Genomic DNA, 20,284 nt, shown 5'->3' with positions numbered 1-20,284 from the left:
CTTCGAAATAGTGTCTCCATATTCCTAATCTACACCAAAAGTTAATACTTGCAAGGGAAGAAGTGGTGGAGTTGAACATGGGGACTAGAATTTACAGGAAAAAGCTATTAAGTTACTATGAAATACGAACTTGTAAGGATCACATATACTCAAGGTGGATAGTCCTAAAGTATTTTGATAGAAATAACAAGGAATGGAAGTTTACTATCTTATAAGCATGCTTGAACAGAGTCCTGTACATTGTCTACACTTCAACATTTGCGTGCACTACACTACGCTTTCGGTGCCCTACATCTCTCGTGTTGCACATCTGCTGTCTCTTCTAAATGCTTCCCACTGCGAAAATCGTTACTCAGTTACGAAACAAATCCTCTCGTCCAAGTATAACCATAAAAAACTACTACTAATATAATAAGAATTTTATGAAAATTAAGAGACAGTTTTCTGAGAAAATACAGTATGTATGTTATGTAATTGCTCTCATTGTATATACGGAAGAAATTATTTGTTCATAATCGCTTCAGAGTGGGTACAGTACTGGGATTATATGAATTAAGAGGAAGGCAAGTCTTTACTTTGGCCATTTCATTCAATGAATCGTCGATGAACCGATTCGTAACGAAGACAGAAAAGAACGTGCCCTGCGGGGCTCTAACCCGCCTTCACTCACTGACGCTCGCTCGGCAATACTATGTGAATTAAATATTAAACTTTGGTACAGAAAAAACCTAGCTACTAGTATATTATATATATATATATATGCGCGCTAACAGGCAAGTTTTCAAAACCGGAGCCGAAAGATCAAAATCACCGAATCGAAAAAAAAAATGAATGGAATGGTCAAAGTAAAGACTTACCAAGAGGAACTTGGTAAAATTATTGATAAATGTGTAGAAAGAAATCTTTGATCTGAATTTCACTTTTGGGGAGCTGTCAAAAATGCAAAATGTACGGTAACTGGCATATTACACATATGTCTCTCACAAGTGCAAGGAAATATGGTAGCTTTGAAAGGAATTTGTTTAGAATGAAAACTAGAAAATTAGGCGTATCTTCCTACGAATTAACATTTGCAGCTGCAGCTGTAGCTATAGAGAAATGAATAATCAAGGCATTCATTATTCTATGCCAGAGCTTAATATTTTAGTTCATACGCCCTTATACGTGCAAATGGCTGTATTACTGATAGTCTAATGATCTTAAGCTACATAAACCATGTAATATTTAAACACAAATGTCTTTATACCATCAAAAAGAAACTACTATTTGGTTGCTTTCCCTTTGTATTCTGAAAACAACGTAAATACGTTTATTATTGTGTAACGTTTTTATATTTCGTTTGTAAAATAACCAATTTGTATATTTATCAAGTAAGTTATTATTAAATCAACTCATAAATAAATTCGCCTCAACAAAAATATTAAGAATAAAATTTTATTAGGTCATTTTTCGAGAAACCGCCACGTCAAGCACACAAGTATACTACGAGGGCTATCTAGAAAGTAGATTACGTTTTGGAATAAAAAATCAACAAAGTATAGGAAACAAATTTTATTATATACAGATGAAAGCCACACACAAATACTACTTTTCGACATAGTCACCATTCAAATTAAGGCATTTATCGTAGCGATGTACGAGCTTGGAAATTCCTTCGTCGAAAAATTCGGCCGCCTGCGACTTCAACCACTTCGTTACCTCTTCTTGCAGCTGTTCGTCGTCATCAAAACGCTGCATAGCCAGCCACTTCTTCATTGCTGGGAATAGGTGGAAGTCGCTCGGTGCCAGGTCGGGACTGTACGGCGGATGAGGAAACAACTCCCACTGAAAAGATTCAAGAACTTCACGCGTGACATTTGCCGTGTGGGGCCGGGCGTTGTCGTGAACCAACAAGATCTTAGAGCTCAACATTCCTCTGCGCTTGTTTTGAATTGCTCTTCTGAGGTTTTGCAGAGTTTGGCAATACCTTTGAGCGTTTATTGTAGTGCCTCTTTCCAGGAAGTCCACCAAAATCACACCTTTTCTGTCCCAAAAAACAGTCGCCATCATCTTCCTTGCCGACATTGTTTGCATGCATTTCTTGGGTTTTTGGGGAGAACCTGTGTGCCCCCACTGCATTGATTGCAATTTCGTTTCACAGTTCACGTGTTTCACCCATGTTTCGTCACCAGTAACGATGCGATCGAGTAAAGAGTCACCATCCTTATTGTAGGCGTCCAAAAAGTGCAACGCTGCAGCCATTCGCTGATTTTTGTGGTCCTCTGTCAAGATTTTTGGAATCCATCTTGCACAAAACTTGTGGTAACCAAGCTTTTCGCTGATGATTTCGTGCAACAAACTTCGCGAAATTTGTGGAAAACTCAAAGAAAGTTCCGTTATTGTGAACTTTCGATTTTCACGGACTTTAACATCGACTTTTTCGACAAGTTCGGCAGTCACTTTGCTGGGTCTCCCACTTCGATCTTCGTCGTGAACATTGGTTCGGCCATTTTTAAATCTTATGACCCACTGTCGCACTCCACCTTCAGTGATAATGTTGTCCCCATACACTTCACACAGCTGCCGATAGATTTCTATCGGTTTACAGTTTTTTGCTGTCAGAAACCTTATTACTGCACGCACCTCGCAGCTCGCGGGATTTTCAATTAACGCAGACATTTCAAACCGTCACAGTATCTTAACGGAGCACAGCACGAACCTCTCACTAGCACGGCTAGATGCCGACTGAGCTGCGCAACGCTCTGACCCCAAGATGGCCGCGCTAGCCCCGCCCCTAGCGGACACAGACGAAAACGTAATCTACTTTCTGGATAGCCCTCGTAACGTAGTGTACATCCTCGCAGATTACGCACTAAGCACTCGCAGCAGGGTTTGCCCAAGTGGGCCCAGCCCGAAAAAACCCGCCGGGTTTTATCGGGTTGGACCCACCTGGGTTTTTGAGCATTTATTAGTATATCATTGGTACAACTAAGGTGATCTCATTGAAAGTTTTTTTTTTTTTTTTTTTTTTTTTTATCAGATCTTGGACATACCTTGGGCGAATTAGATGTTTCATGTAAAAGTATACAACAACATTCAACGTTAGACCTATAAAGTTCTGAATGCACTTAATGAATAAAAAGCTTACCTTAGCTTGAGATAGTTACAGAAAAAAATAATGTATGGATTGTGTTTATAGTCTATTTGAAGTAAAATATGCAATTTTCTATTTTAGAAAATACTTTCTGTGAATAGTGTGCTCGCCGACTCGGTGACGCCGGGGGACGTTATCCCTCATACATTTGACGAGTTTAAGGCCATGGGTGCTTGAAGCACCAGTAAATATATAAATACATTAGTATTATTTCATACATTTGATGGTTACACAAGTATTCTTCAGTAAAATTTTGTTTTCCAACAACAATAGTGTAGTTCTATCATTAGTTGCTACTCTTCAAATAAGCATTCTGTAGAATCAACACCAGCAATAGCGTAAAAATTCTTGTCAAATTTAAGAAGCTTAATGCTTGGAGTTCCGAAGACTGTGTAACGCTACTATTTCAGGTGCTGAATTTAAACTTCCGTACTAGTGGAAGTGTCGATGTACAGTGAAGAAGGATGCATTTTCGGGGAAAACCGTTGTGAAAGAAGTGTTCGGGAAATTCCCATAATTGAACGCACAAAGCATCGTAAATGAATACTTCAACAATAAATCTATATATTTTAAGCTGGAAGATATTTAATTTCATTTAAGACATTTTGAAACATTTACTTTATAATATATGAATTCTCTCTTTGTTAATTGTTTTAAATCCATTGTCGGAAAAGAACCGTCTTCCTAGTGCTAGGGAAATTCCCGTAATTGAATGCGCAAAGTATCGGGAGTGAACTTCAATCACAAAACCATTTATTTTACGTTGTAAAATATTTGCCATATAAGACATTTTGAAACATTTATTTTATAATACATGAATGATATCTTTGTTTTAAATTAATATATTTGGTGTTTATATTTGGCGAACGTTACTAAGGCTTCTGGGATGACTCGATCTACATTTGTTCGTCGACCTGTCTGTTCCATACAAACATTACAGGGCACAACTTACGGTCTTTTAAGTTTAAATTTTCAGGGTACAAGCACGAGACACACTAAATTTCCTGTATCGACTTTAGTAGCATACCAGCGTCATATTTCAAAATGGCGGTACTTTTTTTTTTTCAAAATAGCGGGTATCCATGCTACAAGGCGCAATTTTGACTCTTTTGACTAGAAATTTTCGGAGTACAAGCACAGGAAACTCTAAATTAGCTGTATATATATTCTGGCGGCAATCCAACGTAAAATTTCAAAATGGCTGCTATTTTTCAACTAGCGGTTATCCAATCTGCAGGGTGCAATCTTCGGGCTTTTAAGTTTAAATTTTGAGGGTAGAAGCAAGAGACGTTTTAAATTTGCTGTGTAGATTTTCTCGGCGATCCAATGTAAAATTTCAAAATGGCAGCCATTTTTTCAAAACAGTAGTGAACAGAATATTGTTTCAAGTTGCGACAATGACAATCTTGAAATATAAATAATATTTTAACACTTTTACCCCAAAGACATTGAAATATGTCGAAAAAAAAAAACAATTAAACCCGAAAATACGCGAAAAAATCCCATATGGGCCTAGGTGGGTTGGGTTTATTCAAAAATACCCGGGTTTTTTCAAACCATGACTCGCAGACTTGCGAACTTGGACATTTTGACGCACACTAGGTGACGTCAGTTCCAGAAATAAGCATACTTCGAATGCGCACTTGTATCTTTTGGACATGGCCTCTGTTTGGCAACTACAATCAAGGAATACATTGAAAACAAAACATGTGACTGTTGTAAGTTCTATCTCCTTTGAACTTGTGATAAGAGTAGGCAAAGCAGAACTGTTTGATGTGCAATTAAATATTAAAGAGTCGAAAATTACGGGGAGTCGGGAAATTACCTTTATACTGAATGCTACAACACATGTTCTACGTGTTGTCCATCCCGTGCAATGCACAACTGTAGTCGCTGCAACCACTCTGACTGCACACGGAGGAGATTGTCTCCTGAAATTTGGTCACAGGCTTGTTGGATGCGTTCCTCCAGGTGTCTCAAATGACGGATTGTCTCAGCATACACTATCTGCTTAAGTCGTCCCCATAGATAAAAATCACGGGGCGTTAAGTGAGGGGATCTGGGCGGCCACTCCACGGGACCACGGCGACCAATCCACTTCCCTGGCAGTTGTTCATCCAACCATTCACGGACACCAAGTCCATAGTGTGGAGGGGCTCCATCGTGCCGAAAATAAGATGGGAAAATGCCGTCAGTGTTCAGTGTGGCAGGGAACACAAGGTCCTGCAACAGCATCAGGTCCTGCAGCAGCCCAATGATGCGGGTGTCCCATATGCCACACCACACCATCACCTTCACTGGACTATGTTCTCGACTCGGGTCAACCCAGTTCGCATTTGCGTCACACCCGTATCGACAATTATGTCGATTAACCAACCTCCCCGTCCAAAGTGAAATACGCCTTGTCGCTGAACAGTACGCCCTTGGCAAACGCAGGATCCAGTTCGTGTTGTTCACTACCCCACATGCAGAACTCCAACCGGCGATCAGGATCATCCTCGTTCAGTTTATGTTGCATGTGCAGCTTGTAAGGATGCAACTGATTGGCGTGCAATATCCGGACAACGGAGGATTGGCTTATTGCAAATGCTAGGGACACACGACGGGTACTTCGTTTAGGACTTTTCACAAACGACGCAACAACCGCCGTTGCAGTTTCCTTATTCGTGGCAGTCTTTGGTCGCCCACTACGTGCCCTATCTTGAACAGAGCCCGTCTCCCGGAATTCGGTGATCACGTGAGCCACTGTGCTCTGTAATACTGGTTCTCTGTCTGGGTGCCGTCTGTTGTAGTCAGCTGCTATTGTTCGGTAGCTGCGTTCCACTGATATAAGGATGATTTCGATCTTCTGTTCACGTGTCAGACTCATTTTAGATCACCTGGGACAAAGAGAGAACTGGGTCAGTATCAACGTAATTTCCCACTTTTGAACATTAATAACTTCTAAACTGTACAAGATAGAAAAAAAAAATTACACCACTAAATTCTTGAGCTCAGGCTAGTGTTATTTGATGTGTCATACACCCCCCTTCACATTTAAAAAAAATGAATTGAATCCAAGATGGCGGCCATGAATGACATACACTCCAAAAGTTGCGGTCCCTCATCAAACCTCTGTTCCCATCATCACTTTTTACTTTTCCCGTCGATTTTCAACCTTATGCAGGTGTCCAAGGACTTTTGACTCACCCTGTATTTCGTTTTCATCAGTGAACTGAACGTAATTTAATTCGTAAGGTTGAAATTTGCTCTGCTATACGAATGTACAGTTTTGTTTTAAAAAAATAAATAATGGATACCCACTTTCCTTTGAAAACCCCTGTACTCTTACAGCAAAAGTTTAAATTAAATCACACAAATGTGGATTTATTTTGGCCAACTAAGATCTCTACGGCTCTAAGTATTAGAATTTCCTACGAATATTTGCCACAATAAAAGTTTCTAAAGAAAAGTGGGTGGCCAAGATTTTTTTAAACAACTTTTTATATATCACATTTTGCCATCATCGTACAGATATACTGTGCTATAAGTTTATTTTGCCATTATTGTATAGATATATTATGCTATATGTTTATCCTTATTATTCAAACGTAATCAAAATTTGTAACCATGTATTTTTTCTTTTCTTTCCATAATACCTAACTGCCCACTTGAAGAATTTTTTTATATGCTGTTTTCATTTGTAAGGGACATTGTTTTTTGTGGTATCTACAATAATATGTATCTGCATTGGTTTCCTATGCAACTTAGTATCAAATTATTTCCATCTAAAGAATAAGTCTTTTACATTTTCAAACAATGAAACACAGATGATTGCCGATACTATTTCATTGTCACAAATGAAATATTGGTATGGAAAAAACAATATCCACAATGAACATATCTGGTTAAGCAACAACAGAATATCTGTTTCAAAATAGTTCATGACAACGTTACCAAAATTATGATAATAGGCTACCCATGGAGAGTTCATCAAATTGTTTCAACACATGTATCTTTAAATTGAAAACAATTAGTGTATTCATCTGTAAAACAATTAGTACATATGTAACAGTTAGGTGACTTCAACGAGTTCAAGATCAATTAGGTAGCTAATTTTAGCAGTCTGTGTGCACTGTATTGCAAGATAAATAATCGTAAATAAATACACATCTGTCAATGTTTATTGACGTCATTTTAATTAATGTATTCCACGCACAATAATGATTGAAAATACATCACAGGTCCGGTCTGATAAAGCCTATTCTCAATCCCACTATTGTATATCAATTAATTTTGAAGAGAACACCTTCTATAAATGCTTTACAAAGTGGAAAAACGAAATGAAATGAAATATTTCAATTTAACGTCCCACAATTATGCCCTATTAGGCTGAGGAGGATGGATGATTAAGGCAAGTGAATGATAATGGAATAATTGGTGGAATGAGATTGTGGGAGAGAACAGGAGCACCCAGAGAAAACCCACGGACATGTCACCACACCACCACAAACTTACTTGGCCAGGAATTGAACCAGAGACCCCACGTACCACAGGTAAGCGCTCTACCATTGAGTCTTCGTGTAAACCTCTCCCCCCCCCCCATTACAGAGTGGAACAAGATTGGACTTTTCAGAACCAGAAATCCTCAATTTTAGGAAACGCTCGAACATCTACTTAGGTACATTGCTCTATCTCCTTACAATACAACTATCAATTTTTCAAGCATTAACCTTTTCAGGACGAACGGCTCAACCCTTGAGCCAGCAATTCAAACCTCTCTAGCTCAGCTCCTAATTAACCTAGAGATGTGATTTTGGTATGTATCTCTTCAGAAAGGATGGAACTTTCTAATCCTGTGTATATCATTCATGTAATGGGTCCCGCCTTGAAGGGGGAGGGGGGCAAATTTGGTTGCTTATAGCTTTCCCTCTCCCCCTTCAGAATTTGGGGGGAGATACCCCCTGATGGAGCTACAAGAATAAAAAAATGGCATCCATAGAGAAAATGAACATACATACTAGCCTTACCCAGTCCATGACTTTTGGGCTTGAGAGGGGTGAATAGGAGGGGTATTGAATTTACCCTTTTTCTTATTGTATATTTTCTTATAGAGAGAAAAAAAAATTCAAAATTGAGGAACTCTGGCAACATTGTTATTCATCGTACGCAAGAAAAAAAAAATCTCACATTTACGACAGATATTTGGGACAATGATACACAAAAGTCAAACCCGTTGGTTCAATACGAATGGAAAAAGAAATTCGGAACCCCACACCGACGTGACACATCCTGTATATTATTCAATATCCACTGTAATGTACTCTAACGTTGACAGCCCTAGCGACATTCCTAATTATCACAGACTCACAAACCATACCTCATTGAAAACCTTATAGACCAGCCATTCCAACAATGTAACCTGTGTGTGTTTCGGGCCAACCCAGTAAAAGAAGAAGACGAAAGTCAAAATTTTGGGTGGAAAATCAAATTTTTCGAAATCTGTCTATGGCAACGCTGCTACTTGTCGTACGCAAGGAAAATAATTCTCACATTTGCGCCAGACATTGGAAACAACTATGTAGAAAAATAAAGGGTTTAGGTGGAATAGGAGTGAAGAAAAAATTCGGAACGCCGACCCTACGTGAATCATCCTGTATGTTTTCGAGAGATTGTGGTATAAGCTGACATTGGCAGACTTGGACACGCTACTAATTGTCAAAAACATATCAGCTATACCTCGTTGGAACGCTTATAGAACAGATATTCCAACAAGGTAACTTATTGAACACACACAGAGAGAGAGAGAGAGAGAGAGAGAGAGAGAGCGAAAGGAAAACAGTTATCCCCTCAGAACGCACCGTTCTATTTTTAACCTGGTCAAGGTCAGCTATAGTTATCAGTTGAACCTAAGGGTCGTAAATGTGCAATATATTTCTTTCGACTCCAAAATCTTCCTGCCGAAGCAAAAGGAAAGAAAAGCAATGATCTTTCGACGAACAATGTTAGGTGAACCAATGCGAGTTTATTCTCTGCCGTTAGTAAGATAGAATTTTTCTGCATTCCTACTGCACTTACACGGTTAATTTTTCCACAATTGTTCACATTAACGGGGATAAATGTGAGAATTATTTTTCTTGAATACGACAAACAACAGGTTGCCATAGTCCGACAAATTTCGAAAAACTTGATTTTTCCCCAAACATTTTCATTTTCGTCGTCTTTTTCTTTTACTAGTTTGCCCCGACAGACACGAAAGTTACCTTGTTGGAATGTTTGTTCTATAAGCTTTCCAACGAGGTATAGCTGATATGTTTGTGACAATTAGGAGCGTGGCCAAGCCTGCCAATGTTAGCGTATACCACAATCTCTCGAGCAAAATACAGGATGATTCACGTAGGTTGGATGTTCCGAATTTTTTTCTCCATTACTATTGTACCTAAACCCGTCATTTTTTAATATCATTGTTCCCAATGTCTGGCGTAAATGTGAGAATTTTTTTCCTTGCGTACGACAAATACCAGTGTTGCCATAGTCGGACAAATTTGGAAAAAATAGATTTTTACGAAAAATTTTGAATTTCGTCTTCTTCTTCTTTTACTAGTTTGGCCCGAGAGACACGAAAGTTACCCTGCTGAAATGGGTGTCTCATAAGGTTTCCAACGAGGTATAGCTGATATGTTTGTGACAATTAGGGGCATCACCAGACTTGCCAATGTTAGCGTATACCACAATCTGTCGAAAAAATGCAGGATGATTCACGTAGGTTCGGTGTTCAGAATTTTTCCCTATATTCCTATTGAATCTAAACCCTTCATTTTTTGATATCATTGTCCCCAGTGTATGGCGTAAATCAGAGATTTTTTTTGCTTGCGTACGGTATATATCAGCGTTGCCATAGTCTGACAAAATCTGAAGAAATGTATTTTTGAAAAAAAAAATGATTTTCGTCGTCTTCTTCTTCTTTTACTACTTTGGTCCGAGAGACACGAAAGTTACTTTGTTGAAATGTGTTCTATAAGGTTTCCAACGAGGTATGGTTTGTTTGTGTGTGACATTTAGCGGCGTCGCCAAGCCTGCCAACGTAAGGGTAGACGAAAATTTCTCGGGGAAATAGGAACAGGATGATTCACCTAGATTCTATCTTCCGATTTTTTTTACCTAGCTATTGTACCTTTGCCCTTCATTTTTTGGTATAATTATTATCAATGCCTGGCCTACAGGTCAGAATATTTTCTCTAGCGTACGACTAGAAACAGTGTTGCCATACTCACAAATTTTGGAAGAAATAAATTTTTCACTTTTTCTCTTTCTTTCTTTCTTCTTCTTCCACGGGTTGGGTACAGTAGCCTCAAGGGTTATCTTACTAGAATCTTTGTTTCATAAGCTTTCCAACAAGGTATAATTCATACCCATGGAAGAATTAGGAGGGGTGCTAGGACCGCCAACGTAAAGGTCTACGATTTTCTTGAAATCCCTGCCCGTCCTGAAAAGGTTAAGAAACCACACTCAGATGCCACCAAAAATCCAAATATCGTGTTTCAACAACAACAACAACAAAAAATCTTGTCTTAGTTCTCTTCTTTTCTTTTTCTTCGTTTCTCCTAACAAGGTTCTGAATCTGGAAACTTCGAAAAATTAAACTCTTAACGAGGAATGAGTTGCAGTTTGGCAATTATGTGGGACAAGGATTTCATGTTTTGAAAAACCCAAAATAACGAACACTAACCTGTACATGTTTTATATTGAATCTGTTCCTTGAATTTCCGAAAACTATCAGCCACCTTCTAGTGCACTGACTTAGTAAAAATAAGTCAATTACTAGTAAGTAATTTACTACTATAAACTTTGATCTCACTTACCTGGTTCTTTTCGATTATTCGGTTAAGCATAAGGACGGCTTTGCATTTCTGTTCCCAGACCATAAGCCAAAAATGACCAGTCGTATTGGGTAGGGGTCCTTGGGTTAGTATGTATTTCCTATGTGCTGCATCCATCTACAACAAGAAAATAATTCTGAACACAGGAAAATTAAGCACAAAATTGTAACTTTGCGATTAACCTATCGTAGATCTTATCAGTTAATTTCAACCATTACACAAAATTTACATTTTTCAACAATTTTTGGTCATTCAATAGGTTTTCGTTTCTATGTCAGATAAACGAGTTGAATTACTTTAAACTCAACTCTACATTACTCGAAAGTTGTATGGGCAAATTTCTTGGGGGATAACTACATTCCCTCCTACCCCTTTACAAAGAAATCTTGTTTTACGAAGATAAGGAAAAAAGTGGTTTTGAAACTAGTTCAGCAATAGGAACGAAAGGTACTGAACACCGTACTGAACTTTCTTCTTTTAATTTCTTGCGCTAAATCGCGTTAGGATGCCGTTATTACTGAAACATTTATTTTTAAAACACGAGTATATGCTTTTGGGGAACAGTCCGAAGAAAACACATCCTAAAATAAAAAGTGAACTATCGTTTGTGGGTTTCCATGCCATGTATGTGGGTTACTCATCTGTTCATGAAATATCACCAAATTGCATGTATCGTATTTCAGGAGATTGTGAGAAAATAAAATCAGCCTCAATAATAAACTGCCATTTATATACATTTCTATAAGAAGTGATTTAAGCAGTATTATACAGTTATTAAAGAAATATTTATGAATATGAACAAAATTTTCGGCGAGATCTCATGTAAATCGGATCCCACGCTAAGTTGTGGGTCCACGCCTCACATAGAGTCTTGCTCCTGAAAAGGACACTTAAATTATGGAACCTTTAAGTTTCACGTCGCACGGTTATGCCGGTTAGGCTAAAGGAGACGGTGATGATGAGAGATGAATGAAATGGTGGAATGAAGAAAGTGTGAGGAAACGGGAGAACCCCGAGAAAACACACGAGCACGGTGTTTGTCCACCACAAAGTCCACACGGCGCGAGCTGGGATCGAACCAGGGACCCCAAGCACCAGAGGTGAACGCTCTACCACTGAGCCACCGCACCCCCAACACACTTAAATTATATCCGACCAATGAACAAAATTGCCTGAGTCGTTTTTGAGAAAATCGTCGAAAAATCTTCACCAACAAGAGTAAACTACTCCTTGTAATTTTTTTTTCATGACAAATGAGTTATGCCATATTGTCAAGTCACTATGAAATATTTATTTCTGAAATATGAGCAAAATCGCCTGAGTAGTTTTTGAGAAAATAGTCTGAAAATAACTCACCCCCAAACCTAAAGCATCTCTTCTGGGATTTTTTCAAAGAACTAACTTATACTACAGCACAGGGTTGTTACTGAAATATTGATTTATGAAATTATATACAAATTTGTGAGATCAGTTTTTGAGAAAACAGCTATTTTATTTATTTATTTTTATCCTTCAGTGAACTTCACTTATTTTTAGGGATAAGAAGAAAATTCAAAAAAATCTCTCTGAAAAAATCCTATTAAAACCTTACGTTTTAAATTTGGTCTCGATCAGGGATGACCAAAATTTTCCGGAATTTTTCCGATTTTACTTTCCGGAAAGTAAAAAATCCGGAATTGGCCATCCCTAGTTAGTAGCTGTTAAAATAATTAAATAAAAATACACCATAATGAATATATACTGTAACTTGTATTAGTTTCTTGTAGTTGGAGATGTCTTAGGTAGAGAATTGCTACTGCAGTTATTTACTGCTTTATCAGGAAGGAGTTATTTTCACACACACAAAAGTCGCCAGTATGTCTCAAACATTATCGTGTTTCCACCTGCAGCTGCTCCAAAGCACTGCAAACTACTATTTAACCAGTCCAAATGCAGTAATGGAAAAGAAATCTCAACCATTCTGGTAACATTCGCTTATTTTTAACATACCTATGTACAGTATATACAAATTTATAATTTTTGACTTTACGAAGTATACAATGTAATTGTTCAATATTTAAAATGAACAGGCATTCATTAATTTATAGTAATATAATAAATAATAAAACTAATAAGCGAGTGATTGATGGCTCAGTGGTAGAATTTGTATCTATGGTATTCTAACCCAGGTCATGTGGGTTTTCGATGGGTAATATTGTGTTTGCAAATTTTCCCGTAGTTCTCTTGGTTCCCTTTCTTGTATTTCTTCCATCATCACTCATTAATAAATTTAGTTTACCAAAACTCTATAGCCCTATATTCATTTTGTCCGTCAGTCCGTCAGGGAAACAATCGAGAACTATTTGATGGATTACCATCAATTTTGGCCACGATGTACAGAGTCAATAATTAAGAATCGAGTTTCCTGATGAATGTAATATTCAAACCGGAAGCGGTACGAATCAACCATTTCCGGTTTTAACGTTAATCACTGTACAGTAAATACGGCAATGGATAGCAAGAAACTGTTTCCTGTAATCGACATATGTAATATTCATGTAGATAGAATGATACCCAATTTGTGCATCTGCTGGAAATAGTGAGCTTAGATATTTAGGGAGCATTTTCCCGCTTTAGAAGATGTGTGCTTGGTAAAGAATGTAGAGAATTAGCTGGATCAAACGAGAATCAAATGAGAAAGTGTTAGAAATAGTAAGGAAAAAGAACAATTTTAGGTGTAATACAAACGAGGAAGAGAAACTGGTTTGAACATTACCTTGAAAGGAACCGAAGAACGTGCTAGTACATATGGTGGCAGGAGAAACACGGAGCGGCGAAAGAGGCTACAGTAGATGGATGATATTAAAACAACGAGTCAAGTAGTATTGGTTTGATTGCTTGACCTGTTATGAATCAAGTAGTGTGGATTTGATGCGTATGTATTGTTTAAGGCTAGCTGTGACTTGATATATGCTGAATTTTGACAACACCGAGGTGATGGTTGACTAGTCATATAACTTCAAACATGGATAAATGTCGCTTACCGTACAATGTTTAAGTTTCCTTGCCTTTGTGAATATGTTCGAAAAATGTATCGCTTTCGTCGCTCATAAGTAGCATCAATGTAAACCAGATGTAAATAATCGATTTCTTTAGTCTTGGTCAATTCATTCATCTTTTCGCCTTTTCTAGTTTCTCAAAATGCCATACTATAATCGCATGATCAACGCCTAGTTTCTTTGCAACTTCTTGTGTTGTTTACCGCAGAACTGCTTCGGGGATCAGTTTCAATTCATAGTGTCCAACAACCGAACGACGTTAGTGATCATCTTTATCCTCCAAGAGTAAGTCACTACGACAAAACTTTTAGAACCAACCATCTATTGTATGTTCACTTACATTACCATTATTTATATCTCACTTTCATTAATGTTTCAATTTGTTTTGGGTCCTCTGCGACCGAATTTAAAGTTACGCTGCATTGGAGTTTGGAAAATTGTATAATATTTTGGCTTCCTACCGTCTCAGGCATGAAAATAGATGAACACACAGATATATTTCCTATGACATATATTTCTACAATCTGCTAAAACATAGGCTAAAACATAGACGATATTAAAAAGGGATACAACCAGTATATTTTATTAGGGATTAGATTTCTGAGCTGTTTACATCTATGACCATTTAGCCCGTCACGTATGGCAATGACATCCCTCGGCGAGCACACTATCCGAGGAAAGGGAAGGAAGGAAGCGGCCTGGGACCTGTATGTTAGGCAGTAAGTACGCCAGAAATTTTTACTTGGGGGTGTGTTCAAAATAAAAGGGGGGTGTGCTCTCAGAATAGTGATATAATTTTAAAACAAACTCAAGCAAGAAAACAGTATATTTTGTTACGCAACTATTGCAATACTACTACTACTACTACTACTACTACTAATAATAATAATAATTATTATTATTATTATTATTATTATTATTATTATTATTATTATTATTTCAGCTCTTCGCAATGGTAGGTTCAATAAATTAAGTTCACACATTTGAGCATTTATTATTATTATGAAACTAAGTGATACGGTAAATCCTCTGAAAACGAACATCGGTGGAACACGATTATTTGTCCGTAAATGAGAGGTGTCCCTAAAAGGAAGGATTCTCTCTCATAACACAACACCACATATATTTATGGAATGGAAGAATGAGAAAGTTTGTTCTCTTATGAAGATGTCCACTATTCAGAGATGCCCGTTAAGAGTGGTTTCACTGTATTAGGAATTAACCTCCACTATTTTACCCAGTAATTACACGTGAATTGATTACATGCGAATTATTATAATTATTTTCCAAAATTCTGCTATTATTTCAATTTATTCACACCCAGCAAGTTTTAGTGGGTGATTTTTTTTTTCAAAATATTAATTGGGAAAAAATTCACTCGTCCCATGCTGAAATCAAATTCGTTTAGTAATTTATACTGTACATAGTTCCAATTTCATTATTTTAATATTCTAACCCTGTTGTTAACGTTAATTGTTGTAATATTATTTAATCTCTCAATCTACGTTCCTGCCCCTTCCTGGCTACGTTATATTTCATAAGAAAATTATTCATTGATTTAGTTGTTTTCCAGAAATACAGTTTTTCAATTTACAAATATTTCGTGTCTTTCTGTTTTGTCTTCTTTAATATACCCTAATTTTAATAATCCCAGGGCTCATAGTGCTCTTGTCTCTTGTAAATAGTTGAAAAGTTACCAAAAATGGCCAAAAGCACACGAAAAAGTGAGCAAAATCTCATCATGTCCCTTTTTTCCTTTGTCGGTTTCTCCATCACTTCTCTGTTTGTTGTTTTGTTTCATCTTTACTTCTTTTTGAGCTTCCTCCTTTCTTAGGTTTTCAAAGTAAGCTTTGTAGTTACGGTAAGCAGAAGTAGCAGATGTAAAAAGCTTCTGAGTGGAACCAGTTCTGGCCTATTTCCGAATTTCTTCATCCCAGACATTATATTTAACTTCGCATTAAGAGTTCTCAAAAACGTGAAATATTCAAATTCATCACCTACTCTTAAGAAGAACATACAAGAAGCATAACACAAGATGAACATGATGAACCACACAAACACACACACACAACGTTGAACGGAGCGTTAACTATTACGAGAGAAAACTAAAAGATTATTATGATAGAAGAAAGAATAGACACAGAAGGGTTCTCAACCCCACCTTGAGAAATTAAGCATCCACCAACCGTCTACGGTGCTTTAGAAAGAATAAAAGCTGAACTGAGAATAAAGCTGACTGTTTCACATGTGGCAGCAAGTATTGAAGCCTTCAGAAGAGTAATGAGTGACAAATTTCTGCTTTTTCCACTTGTTTTCATATTTTTCTTAGAAAACTGCCAATGCAAAACATAAATCACACCTAAACGTCACTTTACCTCTCAAAAAAGTAAATTTTAGTGACCAACTATTAAAAAAAAGTAAATTTTTTTTTTAAATAAAGTGACTCGCTATGAGCCCTGTTCCACTCAATGAATTTACGTGAATAAAAATATACTTTACAAAAAATTAAGCTAACGCCAAATGCGTTCCTGCATAACACTAGACTCAGTCTAAACTACATATAATTATTATTTCGATCGATCTCTTTGTTTATAAAAACGTTTTGACTACACCCTTCTAACGTCCGTCCGTTGATATACCACTTGCAGAGCAGGCTCGAAACCAGCCACAGAGCTTTGGGGGCCCGTGAATATGTTAGGAGGAGCCAAGTCATTAAAAATTATCTTACAAATATCTAAATTGAGCATTTTGTATTGAGATCTGCTGGAGACATGAAAAGTTAAGGGAGGATCAGGCCGTTCACTAGCCCCATCTGGTTGCGAGCCTGTTGCAGAGTAGCACTTAGTAGAAGAATACCTCTACGTCCTTTTTTTTTTGACCTTGAAAGTACTTACACTTTTGGTACTCTATGTACATATTGTCGTTGAAGTAATGAATATTTTGATTACTCTAAGTACTCTCATTGAAGTACAGGTAATAAATTTTTAATTGAAGTACAAAGGTTCAATTGTAATTGAACTTGAATTATTACGGCTTTTTTACCGGTACTTTAGGAACAACTGTACAGGACCGTAGTCTCATTACTTCAGTGTTGCTCTTTGCGTACGTAATATTGAACGTAATTAGTTTTCGTACTAGCAGTTTAATTACTGTGTCACTTTTTGTATGTATGTAACCTTGCATGTATATATATATATATATATATATATATATATATACTCTCATTACTCGTATTTAACTTACCTTTGCACGTATGTAGTTTTATTGTCGAACTGTAATTGAAGATCATAATTTCCCGTAATGTACCTTTTATTTAAACTAAACTAGTGGTATTATGCTAATTACTAACCTTTTGCCATTAATATTAATATACGGCTGAAGGACACTTACCCTTCATGCTCACCCTTCCAGGACAGCAGGAAGCATTCTTTCTTCTTTGAAGACCATTAATTTCCAAGGTCAAACCTCATCGGTTTAACTGCTTCGTACTCTTTTATATTCACATACGGAATTGATTTGTATGTAAGAAATATTAATTAGTTATCTTTTGTAATTGTTTGGTAGAAATGATCATATTTCTATTTTTACATAAGTACAGAATTATTTTGTTGCGTGTAATGACGACATTTAAGTACATAAGGTATGTATAAAGAATTAGTAATAAATTAATATTTAATTGTATTGCTTTGACGTAATACAACACAGTAATTCTTTTTTACTTGGATGGAAGAGAGGGAAAAAAACTTGAATGAATTATTTAGGCGATTAGAAAGCGAAAAAACAGGATGAAAAAGGGAGGACTCACTTTTACTTTTTTTCCCTACATAACTGAATAAGGTCGCCGAGGGTTTATGTTAATTTTCTTCATGTTTCGTATTGTCTGACAGGAAACTTACACCTTTGAAATGTCTGCAATAATTAATTTATATGGAATCATGTTATTGTACCATCACAGTCACTTAGTTTTATATATATATATATTAAGAAAAAGGTGATATAATAGCAACCAAAAGCTGATTGTTTTTCTGTAACAGGTAGCAAAGGTCTTATTTCTGTTTTTCTCTTATTTTTCTTTCTTTCTTTCTCTGTCTCTCTCTCTCTTTGTGTGTGTGTGTGTGTGAGTGTTTACTGTATGTGTGTGTGTGCTTGACCTTCAGAACTCTCACACAAAGGATCTTTAAATTAAATATTTGATTTCGTCTTTTAGGAAACATATGTTATATATGAGGCTAGGAAGTTGGGATGCTATCATTAAAATATATTTCTTATTAACTAGTTAGTTGTGAGTTTACGTACAGTTAAATGGAAACAAATATATTTCGTGGATGAAAACCTATGTGTGTGTGTTTATGTTTATAAGTTTCTTGTCTCAGGATCATATTTTTTCGGATATAGAAGAGGAATGAATAAAGTATGCAATTATAATTTGGTGGAACGAGAATGTATGAGGAACAGGAGAACTCTGGACACAATATTTTGTACTAGAAATACTTTTTGAATGAACGAAAGCATTTCCTTTCAGAAGTGACTTATTTTATGGTCAGTACTATTTACTGTTTACGAAGTTTTGGTACCAAACTTTTTATAAGGAGAGAAACGTATTGTAGGTAAATAATGTTGTAACCGTCACATGACACAGTTAACGAATGAAATCCTGAATGTGGAATTATATTTTTATGTATCTGTATACATAATATATTAAGTTCAAGGAAATGGATTGAAAATAATAAGTTGTGTTATATTATTGAAGTTGATTTTTTGACTGAAGAATATTTCTTTTAACACTGAAAACCCACAATTATTTCCCATTGAGAGTTCATTAGCGACTATGTGTATAAAAATAGTAGATTAGTAAAAGGAGATGTAAGTAATAACAGGAATGCACATTAGGACAAGTTTGGCATCATCTAAACAGTGTAGGTAGCGACATTAATAACTAACTAACTAACTAACACTATGGCCTATGGAACCCGGAGGTTCAGTGCCGCGTTCACAAAAGCTCTCCACTGAGTTCTGTCCTTAGCTAACTGCATCCAGTTTCTACTTTGAATTCCAATCTCTGCGAGATCCATCTTAATATTATCCTCCCATCTGCGCCTAGGTCTTCCTAATGGTCGTTTTCCTATGGGTCTACCAGTCAAGACTTTGAAAGCGTTTCTACTTTCTTCCATTCTAGCTACATGACCTGCCCACCTAAGCCTCCTAGACTTGACGACCCTAACAATGTTGGGTAAACCGTATAAACTATGTAGTTCCTCGTTATGGAGCTTCCGCCATTCCCCATTCTCGTTCCTCTTGGGTCCGAATATTCTTCTCAGGATCCTGTTCTCAAATACTTTCAGTCTATGTTCTTCCCTCAGAGTAAGCGACCATGTTTCGCAACCATACAGAACAACAGGCATGATTATCGTTTTATATATTTTAAGCTTCAAATTCCTCGACAGAATTCGCGACGACAAGAGATTTTGAACCGAGTAGTAACACGAATTCCCTGCTTTTAGTCTACATTTAATTTCTTCGTGAATATGATTTTCGTCTGTTAACATTGATCCTAAATATTTGAAAGTATCCACTTTATCAAAAGCATTATTTAATATTTTAACGCCTCCACAATTTGCCGTATTACGGTCCCGACGCACTTCCATGTATTTAGTTTTCTCTGCATTTACTTCTAAACCCATGTCCCTGCAAGCGTTTAATAAGATCTCTGCATTTATTTCTACTGTTCTCCTATCCTCCCCTATTAAATTTACATCATCAGCATATGCCATAACCTGGTGAATGCCGTTCAACTCTAAGCCCTGGTTGCTATCTTTGATTTTCCTTATGGCGTATTCCAGCACAAAGTTAAATAATAATGGCGACAACGCATCTCCTTGTTTTAGGCCATTTTCGACGTGGAAGCTCGTGGACAAAAATTTTCCTACCCGGACTTTACTTTGGGATTCACTTAAACATATCTTAATTAATCTAATTAGCTTTCTCGGTATTCCAAGTTCTGTAAGAACGTTGTATAATGTTTCTCTCCTAACCGAGTCGTAAGCCTTTCGTAAGCGACATTAATAGTGCATTTATTTTTTATTAGGATTAGCTTTATATAAAAAATTGAAACATTCAATTTATAATAAGGGATACCACTTGGAACACTATAGTTTGGTTAAATTGTTTTACAGCGTCAGGTAAAATGTAGAAGGCAAGCAGCAGCACAATTGGCGACAACTATTAGCCTGACAGTAAACTATGCGATTGTGTGA

At 36.8% G+C, this 20,284-nt stretch overlaps 1 protein-coding gene across 3 annotated transcripts in view; it reads right to left on the bottom strand.

Annotated features, from left to right (window-relative positions):
- LOC145673807 (tyrosine-protein phosphatase non-receptor type 2-like) overlaps positions 1–20,284 on the bottom strand; it is a 281,317-nt gene that overhangs the window by 145,936 nt on the left and 115,097 nt on the right. For all 3 annotated transcript variants that reach the window (XR_014128818.1, XM_081743573.1, XM_081743574.1), the window contains exon 3: positions 10,975–11,109. Coding sequence is in view for 2 of the 3 variants with exons in the window: in XM_081743573.1 (XP_081599699.1) it covers positions 10,975–11,109 (135 nt within the window). In the remaining variant the exon portion in view is untranslated. The remainder of the gene's footprint in view (positions 1–10,974; positions 11,110–20,284) is intronic.

This window comes from Thermobia domestica, chromosome 17 (genome assembly GCF_964235325.1).
Source record: "Thermobia domestica chromosome 17, izTheDome1.hap1.1, whole genome shotgun sequence".
Taxonomy (NCBI): domain Eukaryota; kingdom Metazoa; phylum Arthropoda; class Insecta; order Zygentoma; family Lepismatidae; genus Thermobia; species Thermobia domestica.
The sequence above is the reverse complement of the archived record's forward strand: the minus strand, read 5'-3'. Positions and strand labels throughout refer to the sequence as shown.